This window comes from Triticum urartu, chromosome 4 (assembly GCF_003073215.2).
Source record: "Triticum urartu cultivar G1812 chromosome 4, Tu2.1, whole genome shotgun sequence".
In the NCBI taxonomy this organism is placed as follows: domain Eukaryota; kingdom Viridiplantae; phylum Streptophyta; class Magnoliopsida; order Poales; family Poaceae; genus Triticum; species Triticum urartu.
Window position 1 is genome coordinate 33033933 of NC_053025.1, and position 14770 is coordinate 33048702.

At 49.4% G+C, this 14770-nt stretch overlaps 2 protein-coding genes across 2 annotated transcripts; both read left to right on the forward strand.

Annotated features, from left to right (window-relative positions):
* Window positions 1-5705: 5705 nt before the first annotated feature.
* Window positions 5706-7345, forward strand: LOC125550470 (phenolic glucoside malonyltransferase 1-like). The gene has a single exon (XM_048713469.1). It carries the CDS (start codon window positions 5774-5776, stop codon window positions 7151-7153), a length of 1380 nt encoding a protein of 459 aa, XP_048569426.1. The 5' UTR covers window positions 5706-5773; the 3' UTR covers window positions 7154-7345.
* A 3592-nt stretch (window positions 7346-10937) lies between these two features.
* On the forward strand, window positions 10938-12580 carry LOC125550471 (malonyl-CoA:anthocyanidin 5-O-glucoside-6''-O-malonyltransferase-like). The gene has a single exon (XM_048713470.1). It carries the CDS (start codon window positions 11056-11058, stop codon window positions 12424-12426), a length of 1371 nt encoding a protein of 456 aa, XP_048569427.1. The 5' UTR covers window positions 10938-11055; the 3' UTR covers window positions 12427-12580.
* The last annotated feature ends 2190 nt before the right edge of the window (window positions 12581-14770 follow it).

Below are 14770 nucleotides of genomic sequence, written 5' to 3' on the forward strand. Positions count from 1 at the left end.
TAAAAGATATTACTGATATAAATAGAACAACCATTATTCTCTGATTTAAATGAATAACCGTCTCGCATTAAACAAGATCCAGGTATAATGTTCATGCTCAACACTGGCACCAAATAACAATTATTCAGGTCTAAAACTAATCTTGAAGGTAGATGTAGAGGTATCGTGCCGGCGGCGATCACATCGACCATGGAACCATTTCCGACGTGCATCGTCACCTCGTCCTTCGCCAATTTTCGTTTAATCCTTAGCCCCTGTTTCGAGTTGCAAATATGAGCAACAGAACCAGTATCAAGTACCCAGGCGCTACTACGAGAATTAGTAAGGTACACATCAATAACATGTATATCAAATACACATTTCACTTCGCCATCCTTCTTATCCGCCAAATACTTGGGGCAGTTCTGCTTCCAGTGACCAGTCCCTTTGCAGTAGAAGCACTCAGTTTCAGGCTTAGGTCTAGACTTGGGCTTCTTTCCGAGAGCAGCAACTTGCTTGCTATTCTTCTTGAAGTTCCCCTTCTTTCCTTTGCCCTTTTTCTTGAAACTAGTGCTCTTGTTAACCATCAACACTTGATGCTGCTTCTTGATTTCTACCTCCGCAGCCTTGAGCATTGCGAAGAGCTCGGGAATCGTCTTGTTCATCCCCTACATATTATAGTTCATCATGAAGCCTTTATAGCTCGGTGGCAGTGATTTAAGAACTCTGTCAATGACACTATCATCTGGAATATTAACTCCCTGATGAGTCAAGTGGTTATGGTACCCAGACATTCTAAGTATGTGTTCATTGACAGAACTGTTCTCCTCCATCTTGCATCTATAGAACTTGTTGGAAACTTCATATCTCTCAACTCAAGCATTTGCTTGAAATATGAACTTCAACTCTTGGAACATCTCATATGCTCCATGACATTCAAAACGTCTTTGAAGTCCCGATTCTAAGCGATAAAGCATGGCACACTGAACTATCGAGTAGTCATCAGATTTATCTTGCCAGACGTTCATAACGTTCGGAGTTGCTCTTGCAGCAGGTCTTGCACCTAGCGGTGCATCAAGGACGTAATTCTTCTATGCAACAATGAGAATAATCCTCAAGTTACGGATCCAGTCCGTGTAGTTGCTACCATCATCTTTCAACTTAGCTTTCTCTAGGAACGCATTAAAATTCAAGGGAACGGTAGCACGGGCCATTGATCTACAACATAGATATGGAACAACTATCAGGACTAAGTTCATGATAAATTTAAGTTCAATTAATCATATTACTTAAGAACTCCCACTTAGATAGACATCCCTTGAGTCATCTAAATGATTACGTGATCCATATCAACTAAACCATGTCCGATCATCACGTGAGATGGAGTAGTTTTCAATGGTGAACATCTCTATGTTGATCATATCTACTATATGATTCACGTTCGACCTTTCGGTCTCAGTGTTCTGAGGCCATGTCTGTACATGCTAGGCTCGTCAAGTTTAAGCCGAGTATTCCGGGTGTGCAAAACTGTCTTGCACCCGCTGTATGTGAACGTAGAGCTTATCACACCCGATCATCACGTGGTGTCTCGGCACGACGAACCGTCGCAACGATGCATACTCAGGGAGAACACTTATACCTTGAAATTTAGTGAGGGATCATCTTATAATGCTATCGTCGTACTAAGAAAAACAAGATGCATAAAAGATAAACATCACATGCAATCAAAATATGTGACATGATATGGCCATCATCATCTTGTGCCTTTGATCTCCATCTCCAAAGCACCGTCATGATCTTCAACGTCACCGGCTTGACACCTTGATCTACATCATAGCGTCGTTGTCATCTCGCCAACTATTGCTTCTACAACTATCACTAACGCATAGTGATAAAGTAAATCAATTACATGGCGATTGCATTTCATACAATAAAGCAACAACCATAAGTCTCTTGCCAGTTGCCGATAACTTATACAAAACATGATCATCTCATACAATAACGTATATCACATCATGTTTTGACCATATCACATCACAACATGCTCTGCAAAAACAAGTTAGACATGCTCTACTTTGTTGTTGCAAGTTTTACGTGGCTACTATGGGCTTCTAGTAAGAACCGTTCTTACCTACGCATCAAAACCACAATAATTTTTAGTCAAGTGTGCTGTTTTAACCTTCAACAAGGACCGGCCGTAGTCAAATTCGATTCAACTAAAGTTAGAGAAACAGACACCCGCCAGCCACCTTTATGCAAAACAAGTTGCATGTTTGTCGGTGGAACCGGTCTCATGAACGTGGTAATGTAAGGTTGGTCCGGGCCGCTTCATCCAACAATACCGCCGAATCAAAATAAGACGTTGGTGGTAAGCAGTATGACTATGATCGCCCATAACTCTTTGTGTTCTACTCGTGCATATCATCCACGCATAAACCTGGCTCGGATACCACTGTTGGGGAACGTATCATGCAATTTCAAAAAAATTCCTATGATCACGCAAGATCTATCTAGGAGATGCATAGCAATGAGAGGGGAGAGTCTGTCCACGTACCCTTGTCGACCGAAAGCGGAAGCGTTAACTTAACGTGGTTGATGTAGTCGAACATCTTCGCGATCCAACCGATCAAGCACTGAATGTATGACACCTCCGAGTTCAGCACACATTCAGCTCGATGACATCACTCGAACTCTTGATCCAGCAAAGTGTCAAGGGAGAGTTTCTTAGCACGATGACATGGTGACGGTGATGGTGATGTGATCTGCGTAGGGCTTCGCCTAAGCACTACGACAATATGACCGGAGGACTAAACTATGGAGGTGGGCACCGCACACGGCTAAGAGAACAACTGATGTGCTTTGGGGTGCCCCCTGCCCCCGTATATAAAGGAGGAGAAGGAGGAGGCCGGCCCAAGGGGGCGCGCCAAGTGGGGGGAACCGACTAGGACTCCTAGTCCTAGTCGCCCCCTTCCTTTCTTTTGGAGGGGGGAAAGGGAAGGAGAGGGAGAGGGAGAGGGAGAAGGAAAGGGGGGCGCCCCCTCCCCTTGTCCAATTCAGACCGCCCATGGGGGGCGCGAAACACTTCAGAACCATTCCTGTGTCCGAATACTATCATCCAATATATCAATCTTTACCTCTCAACCATTTCGAGACTCCTCGTCTTGTCCCTGATCTCATCCGGGACTCCGAACAATCTTCGGTCACCAAAACACATGACTCAAATTACAAATCGTCATCGAACGTTAAGCGTGCGGAACCTACGGGTTCGAGAACTATGTAGACATGACCGAGACACATCTCCGATCAATAACCAACAGCGGAACCTGGATGCTCATATTGGTTCCTACATATTCTACAAAGATCTTTATCGGTCAAACCGCAATGACAACATACGTCATTCCCTTTGTCATCGATATGTTACTTGCCCGAGATTCGATCGTCGGTATCCTCATACCTAGTTCAATCTCGTTACCGGCAAGTCTCTTTACTCGTTCCGTAATGCATCATCCCGCAACTAACTCATTAGTCACATTGCTTGCAAGGCTTATCGTGATGTGCATTACCGAGAGGGCCCAGAGCTACCTCTCTGATACTCAGAGTGACAAATCCTAATCTTCATCTATGGCAACCCAATAAACACCTTCGGAGACACCTGTAGAGCATCTTTATAATCACCCAGTTACGTTGTGACATTTGATAGCACACAAGGTGTTCCTCCGGTATTCGGGAGTTGCATAATCTCATAGTCAAAGAAATATGTATAAGTCATGAAGAAAGCAATAGCAATAAAACTTAACGATCATTATGCTAAGCTAACAGATGGGTCTTGTCCATCACATCATTCTCCTAATGACGTGATCCCGTTCATCAAATGACAACACATGTCTATGGTCAGGAAACTTAACCATCTTTGATTAACGAGCTAGTCAAGTAGAGGCATACCAAGGACACTTTGTTTTGTCTATGTATTCACACATGTATCAAGTTTCCGGTTAATACAATTCTACCATGAATAACAAACATTTATCATGATATAAGGAAATATAAATAACAACTTTATTATTGCCTCTAGGGCATATTTCCTTCAACTTCGTGCAAGAGCAGGTTGCCCTTGGCCGTGTTCGGGTTCTCCACGTTCCGACGTTGCAACAGTATGCTGACGTGATGACTAAGGGATTGCCTACTCCTGTCTTCGAGGAGTTTCGGTCCAGTCATTGTGTCTCCGGTGACGCTTCGACTGCGGGGGGTGTTGAGTATATATTTGTGTTGCATGTATTTTGTATTGTGGCCCACCTCCTAGTTGTGTATAGTTAAGGTTGAGGCCTGCCATGTACTTATATATACATGCACCGGCACCCCATCAATACATCGATCATTGTATTGCCAACTTGTTCATCTACAGTATGCTTGACCCCCGCGTGACACTATAGCACCCATATAATACAAAAACACTTGAGGCCACTTGTACAAGAAACGTTCGCACATAAATATGAGTTGACTAGCAGATAACCGAGAACCGCACTGTCAAGAATCCCACCAAAACACCACATTATTAAATAAAACACCATTTCCCCCACACGGCAAACCAAATAACAAACGAAAAAACGAAATCCCAACAACACTGATGGGGCAGCGAAGCACGGTCAACCCTTCTAGTCCTTAACTCTAAAGGATAAAAGTTCTCGCTCTTCTTAACTTTAAAGGATAAAAGTTGAAGACCAACTCTAGAGTGCCCGTTTATCTATTATATAAGCATTATAGTCCTTCAAATAGGAAGTAGATGATGTTTTAAACGTCATCACGTTTTCTTATATTTATTTGTGACAATTACTTTTCACACATTTTATTAACTGGTAATTATGAATTTTATATTATGAACGTAATTTTCATTACAAATCCAATGGTATTTAGCGGTAACACTATTTTGGTGCAACTAAAAATCATTCAACAAAAGATAAAACTCTCAACATAAGTATTTTAAAATAAAATGGTACACAATTTTAAACCACTTAAGACGTTGCCCGTGCATTTACGCGGGCCAATTTGCTAGTTTCTAAGAACAACAACTACAATGGAATGTTTTGAAATTAGGTGAATTTGCCATCCCAAATGACTTACCCTTGTCAAATGTAATGCTTATCATTTGTTATCTGCAAGGAAAAAAATGTGTTTTTTACAATGAATATTTCATATTTGTGAATTGTGTTGTTTTACTGTTGCCTTGTTTATTTCATTCTGTTTTGATGTTTCTCTGCCGACTGGGATATACAGTAACAAATTCTAGGTCGATCCTATGGACCATTCCATTTAATAGCTGAGATTCGTGTAAGTAAAAGAATATATATACGAGATCTTTGTGAAATAATTAGAGAATGGCTATGAAACGCCGACAGCTACTATGTGAAAGGATCCTGCACGCCGACAGCTACTATGTGAAAGGATCATATGCAGAGTACTTGTATATATATATATACCAAAAAATATAATAGATAAATGACTACTCCAGCATCTAGAAGCATGCAGGATCCTTTCAAATATCTTTCACTTAGGAAGCAGCTTCGCTGCAGGATCTGTCCAGAAGAAGTCAAGAACGTGTTCGCTAGCTACTTTACGGAAACACGTATCGGGCAGCAATGGGCGACCTCCCACGCACGCTTCCCACGCTCAGAATTGGTACGTTGCCGTCAGAGATGATGTAAGCCGCTCTGCCTTACATGCCTTCTATTAAGCCGCTCTGCCTCTGCTTCATCTCGAAGTCCAAGTGCATACTCCTACGACCAAATACGTAGCAGCAATGGCGCCAGCGCAGCAAGTGCAAGTCTCGCCACCCCCGATTCTCAGCGTCCTCGAGACCACCCTCGTTACTCCCTCGCCCAGCGCCGGCGCCGCCCCGCCGGAGTGCTCCCTCCCGCTCACCTTCTTCGACGTCCTTTGGCTCACCTCCCCGCCCGTCGAGCGCGTCTTCTTCTACCGCCTCGCCGCCGACGCCGACGTCCCCGCCATCCTCTCCAACCTCAAGACCTCGCTGGCCAAAGCTCTCAGCGCCTACTACCCGCTCGCCGGCCGCCTCCGCCTCACGCCCGGGACGGCTGACCGCCATGAGATCTACTACCAGCCGGGCGACGGCGTCACCTTCACCGTCGCCCAGTACTACCGCGACCATGTTGACTTCGACGAGCTCGTGGTTGACAAGCCGAGGAAGGTCTGCAAGATCGCGCCGCTCGCACCGCCTCTTCCCAAGGGGGGCGCGGTGCTCGCGCTGCAGGCCACCGTGCTGCGTCGCGGCCTCGCCGTTGGCATGGCCGTGCACCACGCTGCCTGCGACGGCGCCATCTCCACGCGCTTCCTGCACGCCTGGGCGGCGGCCGGCACCGGCGCCGTCGCTCCGTCGCCTCCTGTCATCGACAGAACCCTCATAAAGGACGCCACGGGTCTCTACGACGTCTTCCTCAAAGCCATGCCGTCGGCCGACGAGATGGAGCACGTCAAGGTGTTGGACGACAAGCTCCTCGCCACGTTCACACTGTCCAAAGAAGACATACAGCGCGTCAAGGACGTGGTAGCCAGCGAGGCGGCGCGGCGAGGCGCGGCGCCGCCGCGATGCTCCTCGCTGGTGGCCACCTTCGGCTTCATGTGGCCCTGCTACCAACGAGCCAGAGACGATGATGCAGGAAGCAACGGCGGCGACCGCCCGACGTACCTGGTCTTCCCCGTCGACCACCGCACGCGGATGAAGCCTCCCGTCCCGGACGGGTACCTCGGCAACTGCGTTGGCGGCGCCATGCACGCCGCGCCCATGGACAAGCTCGCCGAAGCCGGCGCCGGCGGCCTCTTCGTCGCGTGCACGGCGGTAGCTGCAGCAATTGACGAAGCCGTGCGCGGCATCAGGTCACCCGAGATGATCGCGTTGTGGTTGGACAAGTTTAGGGAGGCTGCCATGGCCGGGATGTGGACTGTCGCCGGGTCGCCGAGGTTCCGCGTGTACGAGGTGGACTTTGGGTTCGGGCGGCCGGCCAAGGTGGAGATCGTGTCCGTGGCGAGGACCGGTGCCATGGCGGTGGCAGAAGGGCGGAGCAGCGCCGGCGGCATCGAGGTCGGCATCTCTCTGCCGGCGGCTGGCATGCAGAGGTTCCAAAAGTGCTTCCAAGATGCCATTGACTCGCTTCACCGGTAGACAAGTGATTATTTTTTGCTGTGCAATATCAGGTGAAATTAATAGGTAGACTTGATCTCGAGGAGCTATGCAGCGTCTAGTCGGTTTTGTTCAGATACTGAGATATCAGAATGGTCAGTGAATCCATCATGCATATCCATAGCTAGTGATGTTGGCACATTAATTTTCTTGGTAAAATTTTATTTTTATGTATGTAATCCAAATTTTCTTCGGCACAAACCCAAATTGTCAAATCATGACCGTTCACACAAGTGGTGAATGCTCTCCGCAACACCTGCGATGAAGTTCGAAATACACCGAAAAAGATCAAAAGTTGAATGGTTAGTGGCCGTGGCTGACAAGTTCTGGACAATGAACTTTATTTGGGAGCACATACTCCATAATAAACCGATCGTTTTTTCAGTTTCAATCGAATATCCGCACCCCCTCCTTCTTTCTCTAGCGGTGCCACCCCTTTTTCTTCCTCATTCGAAAACCACACCTGCATGCATGTGAAAGATAAGGGCATCTTCAACGTCATCTATCAAAATGTACACGTAAAACATCCAAGGACACATCCGAAATGTCCGTGGACAGCGGATAGGGGGCGGCCATTTAACCTGATGCATCAAATGCACGACGACTTCCCGACTGTCACTACAACAAGTTTTGCTCGGCTCCGATGAGGGAGGAGCGATGATGGCGGCACGCCTTCAGTCGCTTCAGTGCTTGTAGTCGTCGCTAGGTGATCTACGGACCTGGATGTAATTTTTATTATTTTTGGTGTTCATTGTATTGCCATGATTGAAGAAGAATAGATTGGAAGTTTTCTCGCAAAAATAAAGTAAAAAAATATTCGCCCCGGTCAGGCCGCCTCCATTCGCCATCCATATTTTGATCAATAGTAGCAACTTATAGCATATATGTAAATAAATGCAAACATATGCAATCACAATCATGGATCGATAGTAGCAGTTATGTAAATAAATATCTAAAATAGAGGCTTTGCATAAACAGAGAAACCATGATAGAAGGAACTTCTGCTTTGTTATTAAGAAAGGAGTTATTTCTTCGACTGTGGCATTGGCATGGATGAAAATAGTGATGCGGCCAAGAAGGCAATTTATGCTAATGCTGACGTCGACCCTCGTCTGTTTAACTACAGGTCACCGGTTCAAACCCCGGTTTTGGCCATTTTTCATTCGAAGTGTTATTTCACTGTCAGGTGGGACCCACCCGGTTGCTGACATGTGGGCCCTCCTAGAAAGTCATAATGGCTAAAACTCAAAAGTAATGGAGCTGACTATTTGTGCCACGTCAGCCCTAGCTAACGGGTGGGCCTGCTCTGTCATAAACGTGCCGAAGCGGCAACTAACTTGGATCGGTAGTGATTTGCGAAAAAATGCCCTAAAAGTGATGGCATTTTGTTAGGTATCTAAATTGTGGTAGTTTTTTTGGAAGGGAAGCCTCAATTATACTAATAGTTTTATGCTATTTACTTTTTCAACCGGAGATAGGCAGGTGGCCAGAAAGATCCACGCCCGCAAAGAGACCAGTGTGTTTCTCAAGCTTGATATCTCTAGGGCTTTTGACTTGCTCAACTGGTCGTTTCTGTTTGAGGTGATGAGGAAAAAAGGGTTCGGTCTTAAGTGGTGCACTTGGATTTTGATCCTGCTCAGGACCGCTAATACTAGGGTGATTGTTAATGGGGTGCCTGGTAGAAGTTTCATCCATGCCAAGGGGCTCAGGCAGGGGGACCCGGTCTCACCGTTACTATTTGTGATCGCCATGGACGTGCTATCTAGAATTATGATCAAGGCCGAGAGCCTGGGTGTTGTTAGCAGTTTCACGGTCATCACGACACATCAATCGGTCTCGATATATGCGGATGATGTTGCCTTGTTCGTCAAACCTCGGGCGCCGGATCTAGCCTTCGTCCGAGCTATGTTACATGCCTTTGGGGTGGCCTCGGGCTTGAGGGTCAATTACCAGAAGTCTCTCGCGATTATGATCCACGGTGACAACTCCGATCGGGAGCGGGTTGAATCCATCTTGAATTGTCAGCTGGGCAATTTTCCTTGCAAGTACCTGGGCCTCCAATTGGCTATTAGGCAGCTCACGAGGGCCGAGTGGCAGCCCATGATTGATCATGCTAAAAAATGTGCCCCGGCTTGGCAAAGAGGGCTGCTGCACCGCCCAGGGCGCCTTGTGTTGGTCAAGTCCGTGATCGCGGCCAAGCCCATCCACCACTTCATGGTCTTGGAGGCCCCTAATTGGGTGTTCGAAGAGATTGAGAAATGGATGCGCTCCTTTTTCTGGGCGGGCAAAGATAAAGTGAACGGTGGTCAATGCTTGGTGGCTTGGTCCGCGGTGTGTAAGCCCACCTGGCTTGGTGGTCTGGGATTGCGCAACCTCCAGATGCAAGGATTGGCGTTGAGAGTGAGGTGGGAATGGTTGAGACGGACAGATCCCGATAGACCTTGGCAAGGCCTACCCATGATTGTGGACAAGGAGGCTCGTGAAGTCTTTGATAGCCTAGTGGAGGTAGCAAAGTCTTGTTCTGGAGAGATCGATGGATCCACGGCTTTGCGGCTAAAGACATTGCACCAAGCATCCATGCTTTGGTGGATACTAGAACGATCAATCGCCGCATGGTGGAGGAGGGATTGGAGAACGCAAGATGGTTGCTTGACATCGTTGGCGATGTAAACTTCGGTGCCCACATGCAACTCCTGCACCTTAATCTGGCGATTAGCACGGTCATTCGCCATCCATCCGAAGATGACTCCTCCTGGCCGTCGGACCCGTCGGGCAAGTACACTGCAAAATCCACCTACTTCAGGCTCTGCATGGGTGGCGAGAGGGCTCCGTTTGGCGCTTGTATTTGGAAGAGCTGGGCTTTGCTCAAATGCAAAATTTTCGTGTGGTTGGCAGTTAAACATCGGATCTGGACGTCTGATAGAAGGGCTAGGCATGGCCTTCAGGACTCTCCTTCCGCCTGCTATACGTGCCTTCAAGAGGAGGATAACGCGGAACATATCCTTGTCCAACGCGTCTACGCTAGAGAGGTTTGGCACTACATTTTCGAAGCTTTGAAGGTGCAAGGCACCATCCCGGAGCCGAGCGATTGTCTGTTGGACTGGTGGTTGGTTAGGAGAGCTCTTTTTTCGAAGGCGCCAAGCGTGGCTTCGACACGGTCATCATTGCCACAACCTGGGCTCTCTGAAAGCAACGCAACGCTCGAGTGTTCCACCGGACCCAGCAACAGAAGGCGGCGTCGGACCTTGCGCTTGCCATCCTAGGGGAGATCAAAGAGTGGAGGTTGGCAGGCTTGGGAGGTAGAGGTTTTGCTATGTTTTGTGAGAGTGTAGGAATAGGGTAATTTTTAGGGTGTGGTAAGGTGTGCGTCCTCGATGGAAGTCCGCTTCCATCATAAATTCTTTGTACTTGACTCATTCTTCTCTTCTATAAAAATAAGGTACGCCATTGACGTATTTTTGAAAAAAAGATCCTCCTTTACTAGCTTACCATCGTCATCATTTTATTTACAGCAGCATGCAGAACCATGCATGACTGTTTTCACATAGTAGGAGCATCTTCCATGTACGAAACCGTTGTGTGCCCATTTTTTGTACAAAGAGTCAAGAGCAGGTTCGAATGGCTAGCTACCTAAGCTAGTTCGGTTTTGCTCACATCAGGCAACAAGGGCCTCGTACAATTTTCTCAAACAAAAACTAGCAGTGGAAAAATCATACTGCTGTATTTACCAGCTCCGCTGAGCACCGCCATCAAACTAGCACGTTATCGTCGGAGATGGCGTCAAGGCCTCCTCACGCGACGTACCGCCATATACACAACGCGACGAAGCCGCTATATATAGCTGCTCTGCATCACCAACCAAGCACACATACCTAACAGCGGCAATGGCGCCACCGCAGCAAGCCTCGCCACGCCCGATTCTCACCGTCCGCGAGACCACTCTCGTAGCGCCCTCGACGAGCACCGGCGCCGCCCCGCCGGAGTGCTCCCTACCGCTCACCTTCTTCGACATCTTCTGGCTCAACCTCCCACCGGTCGAGCGCGTCTTCTTCTACCGCCTCGCCGCCGACGCCGACGTCCCCGCCATCCTCTCCAACCTCAAGGCCTCACTGTCCCAAGCCCTCCACGCCTACTACCCGCTCGCCGGCCGCCTCCGCCTCGCGCCTGGCACGGCTGACCGCTACGAGATCCACTACCAGCCGGGCGACGGCGTCACCTTCACCGTCGCCGAGTACCGTGGTGACGTCGACGTCGACGAGCTGGCCGTCGACCAGCCGCGGGAGATCACCAGGATCGCGCCGCTCGCGCCGCCACTCCCGAAGGGCGGCGCCGTGCTCGCGCTGCAGGCCACCGTGATGCGCCGTGGCCTCGCCATCGGCATGGCCGTGCACCACACCGCCTGCGACGGGGCGGCCTCCACGCGCTTCCTGCACACCTGGGCGGCGGCGGCCAGCGCCGGTGCCGTCGAGCCACCACCACCTGTCATCGACAGAATCCTCGTGAAGGACCCAACTGCTCTCTACGACGTCTTCGTCAAAGCCAAGCCGACCGTCGGCGAGATGGATCGCGTCAAGACGTGGGAGCACCGACTTCTCGCCACGTTCACGCTGTCCAAAGAAGACATACAACGCGTCAAGGACGTGGTAGCCAGCGAGGCCGGGCGGCGAGGCGCGGCGCCGCCGCGATGCTCCTCGTTGGTGGCCACCTTCGGCTTCATGTGGTCATGCCACCAGCGAGCCAAAGACGATGCAGGAAGCACCGGCGGCGACCCGACATACTTGCTCTTCCCCGTCGACCACCGCTCGCGGATGAAGCCCCCCGTCCCGGAGGAGTACCTCGGCAACTGCGTCGGCATCGCCACGCATGCCGCACCCATGGACCAGCTCGCGGCAGCCGGCGCCAGTGGCCTCTTCGTCGCGTGCACGGCGGTAGCTGCGGCGATCGACGAAGCGGTGCGCGGCATCGGGTCACCTGAGACGGTTGCGTTGTGGATGCATCGGGTCAGGGAGGCTGGCGTTGCCGGTATGTGGACGGTGGCCGGGTCGCCGAGGTTCCGCGTGTACGAGGTGGACTTTGGGTTCGGGCGGCCGGCCAAGGTGGAGATCGTCTCCGTGGCGAGAACCGGCGCGATGGCGGCGGCAGAGGGCCGGAGCAGCCGCGGAGGCATCGAGGTGGGCATCTCTCTGCCGGCGGCCGGCATGCAGAGGTTCCAAAAGTGCTTCCAAGATGCCATTGACTGGCTTCATCACCAGTAAACAAGTGATGCACATCTATTTTTCTTTGGTAAATCAAGTGATATTACTCCATATTATCTGCAATTATGCATACCCTTAGGCCGTAAGATAAGTACGAAGTTCATCATGTAATACGTACGGTGTTAGTGTGAATTGATACGTACACTTGACTTGAGGTTGAGGTCTCGAGTATAGCATTTCGTTGGTTGTGTTCAGATACGTGAAGTGGTGGCCATGCATATGCGCATGGGCAGTGATCTATTTTGGTTCAATTTCATTTTGGAGATACATAATGTCTACAATTTTCTCTGCGGTACGTAACAGTTGCCAAAGTCGTGACCGTTCACACAATCAGTGAACGCTCTCCACAACACGGCGACGAAGTTCGGGATGCACCAAAAAGATCAAAGTCACCAGCCAGTCGTGGAACACGTACGTACAGAATTTCCTTCTTCTATTCGTGGACAAAAATGGCCAATAGACGACGACGCACCAGTACCATACATATCACTTTCGGTGGCTACACGCGCATGCATGCGAAGGATGGGTCATCTCCCCATGTGCACTGCTGGCCACGGAAAGGCAACCCAAAATTAACAGGCTCAGCTTTCCGCTTGTGGACTCGTGCTCACTAGCTTTGTACCGTTTCTTCTTCTTCTTCTATACAAAGCGACACGACACGCCTTCTTTCGTGCACTGAGTCTTCGCATCTGATCTGAAATCAGTGCATGTACGTAACCTCACATGTCCTTAGCCATTTGCAGGTTAGCCGCGAGACAGTTCTAGTGCTCTAAGCTTAGCTAGCAGACGTGCATTCTACAACCCTTCCATGCCGTGTCTGGCCAAGTTTATGCGCACGTCCACACAGGTGTCACCATCTTATTCGTTATTATTTGTCTTTATCCAAGTTGGATTCATTGTACCTTCCCCGTCCGGTAAGAAATGCATTACCATTTTGATTGGAAATTTGACTCTCTTTGCACTCTGAATGCTTCTGTCAATGTTGATGTTATTTAGCCTTCTCATTCGTTCCATTAATAATTCAATTTATAACTGACATCATTTGCAGTCCTTTAGCACCACACCCTGCCGTCTTGACAATAGGACGTGGCCTATTCAACATCACACAACTATCTGACATCATTTGTAGTCCATTTGGGCATTTTCAACGGCAATCCGAAAATTTTCTCCCGCATCCGTCCGTGGATAGGGGGCCCAGTCCGCGGACATGGATGTGGGAAGCAGCCATCCAATCACAGCTACATACATTTTCACAATAACTCAAACTAACTATATGAAATTCGATCAAACATGACGGATTTCATGTAAACACGTTCGGATTTCATTTAAACAAGACGAATTTCATTACATTTACGTCAACTAAGCGGAGCTCGTCCGACGAGGTATAAATGGCCACTGGTGCCCGTTCCCGGTGTTCGGCCATGAACCAAGAGAATTGAAGCTTCGCCTTTTCTAGCTCCGCCTCCGTGACCTCCTTCTCCCGAGACCCGGAAAGTGAAGCTGTCCACCTCCACATCGCCGCCAAGCGACTAATCGATTGAAGATGCCCAACCCACCAAACTTGGCGTCGATGGGAGGGGAGGAGTGGTGGCCTTCCTGAGACCAGAGCGGCGGCGTCCTCGATGCCGGCAGCGCCCGCAGACGTGTCGGCTTCTTCATGGTGGCGGCCTGGCGCGGTCTCGGCGTTGTCCTCCTCCTCCTCATCGGTCTCGCCGAACACCCTCTCGCCTATGTCGGCGTCGCTCTCCTTGCCGGTGGCAACCACCTCTGACACCCGTTGCCGGTACTGTTCGCCTTGTGGGCGGAGCGTTATGACTCAAGCAGCGCCTCCTGCTCTGCCAAGTCTGCGTCCGGCATGACCGCTAATACGTCTTCAACGCATCTATAATAGTGTGACTTGGATAAAGACAAACAATAACGAATAAGATGGTGACATCTGTGTGGACGTGTGCACAAACTTGGCCAGACACGCAATGGAAGGGTTGTAGAATGCACGTCTGCTAGCTAAGCTTAGAGCACTAGAACTGTCTCGCGGCTAACCTGCAAATGGCTAAGGACATGCGAGGTTACGTACATGCACAGAATTCAGATCGGATGCGAAGACTCAGTGCACGAAAGAAGGCTTGTCGTGTCGCTTTGTATAGAAGAAGAAGAATAAACGGTGCAAGCTAGTGACCACAAGTCCACAAGCGGAAAGGTTTCCATCGAGCCTCTTAATTTTGGGTTGCCGTTCCGTGGCCAACAGTGCACATGGAGTGATGACTATCTTCGGCATGCATGCATGCGCGTGTAGCCTCCAAAAGTGATCCGTATGGTACTGGTGCGTCGTCGTCTATTGGCCATT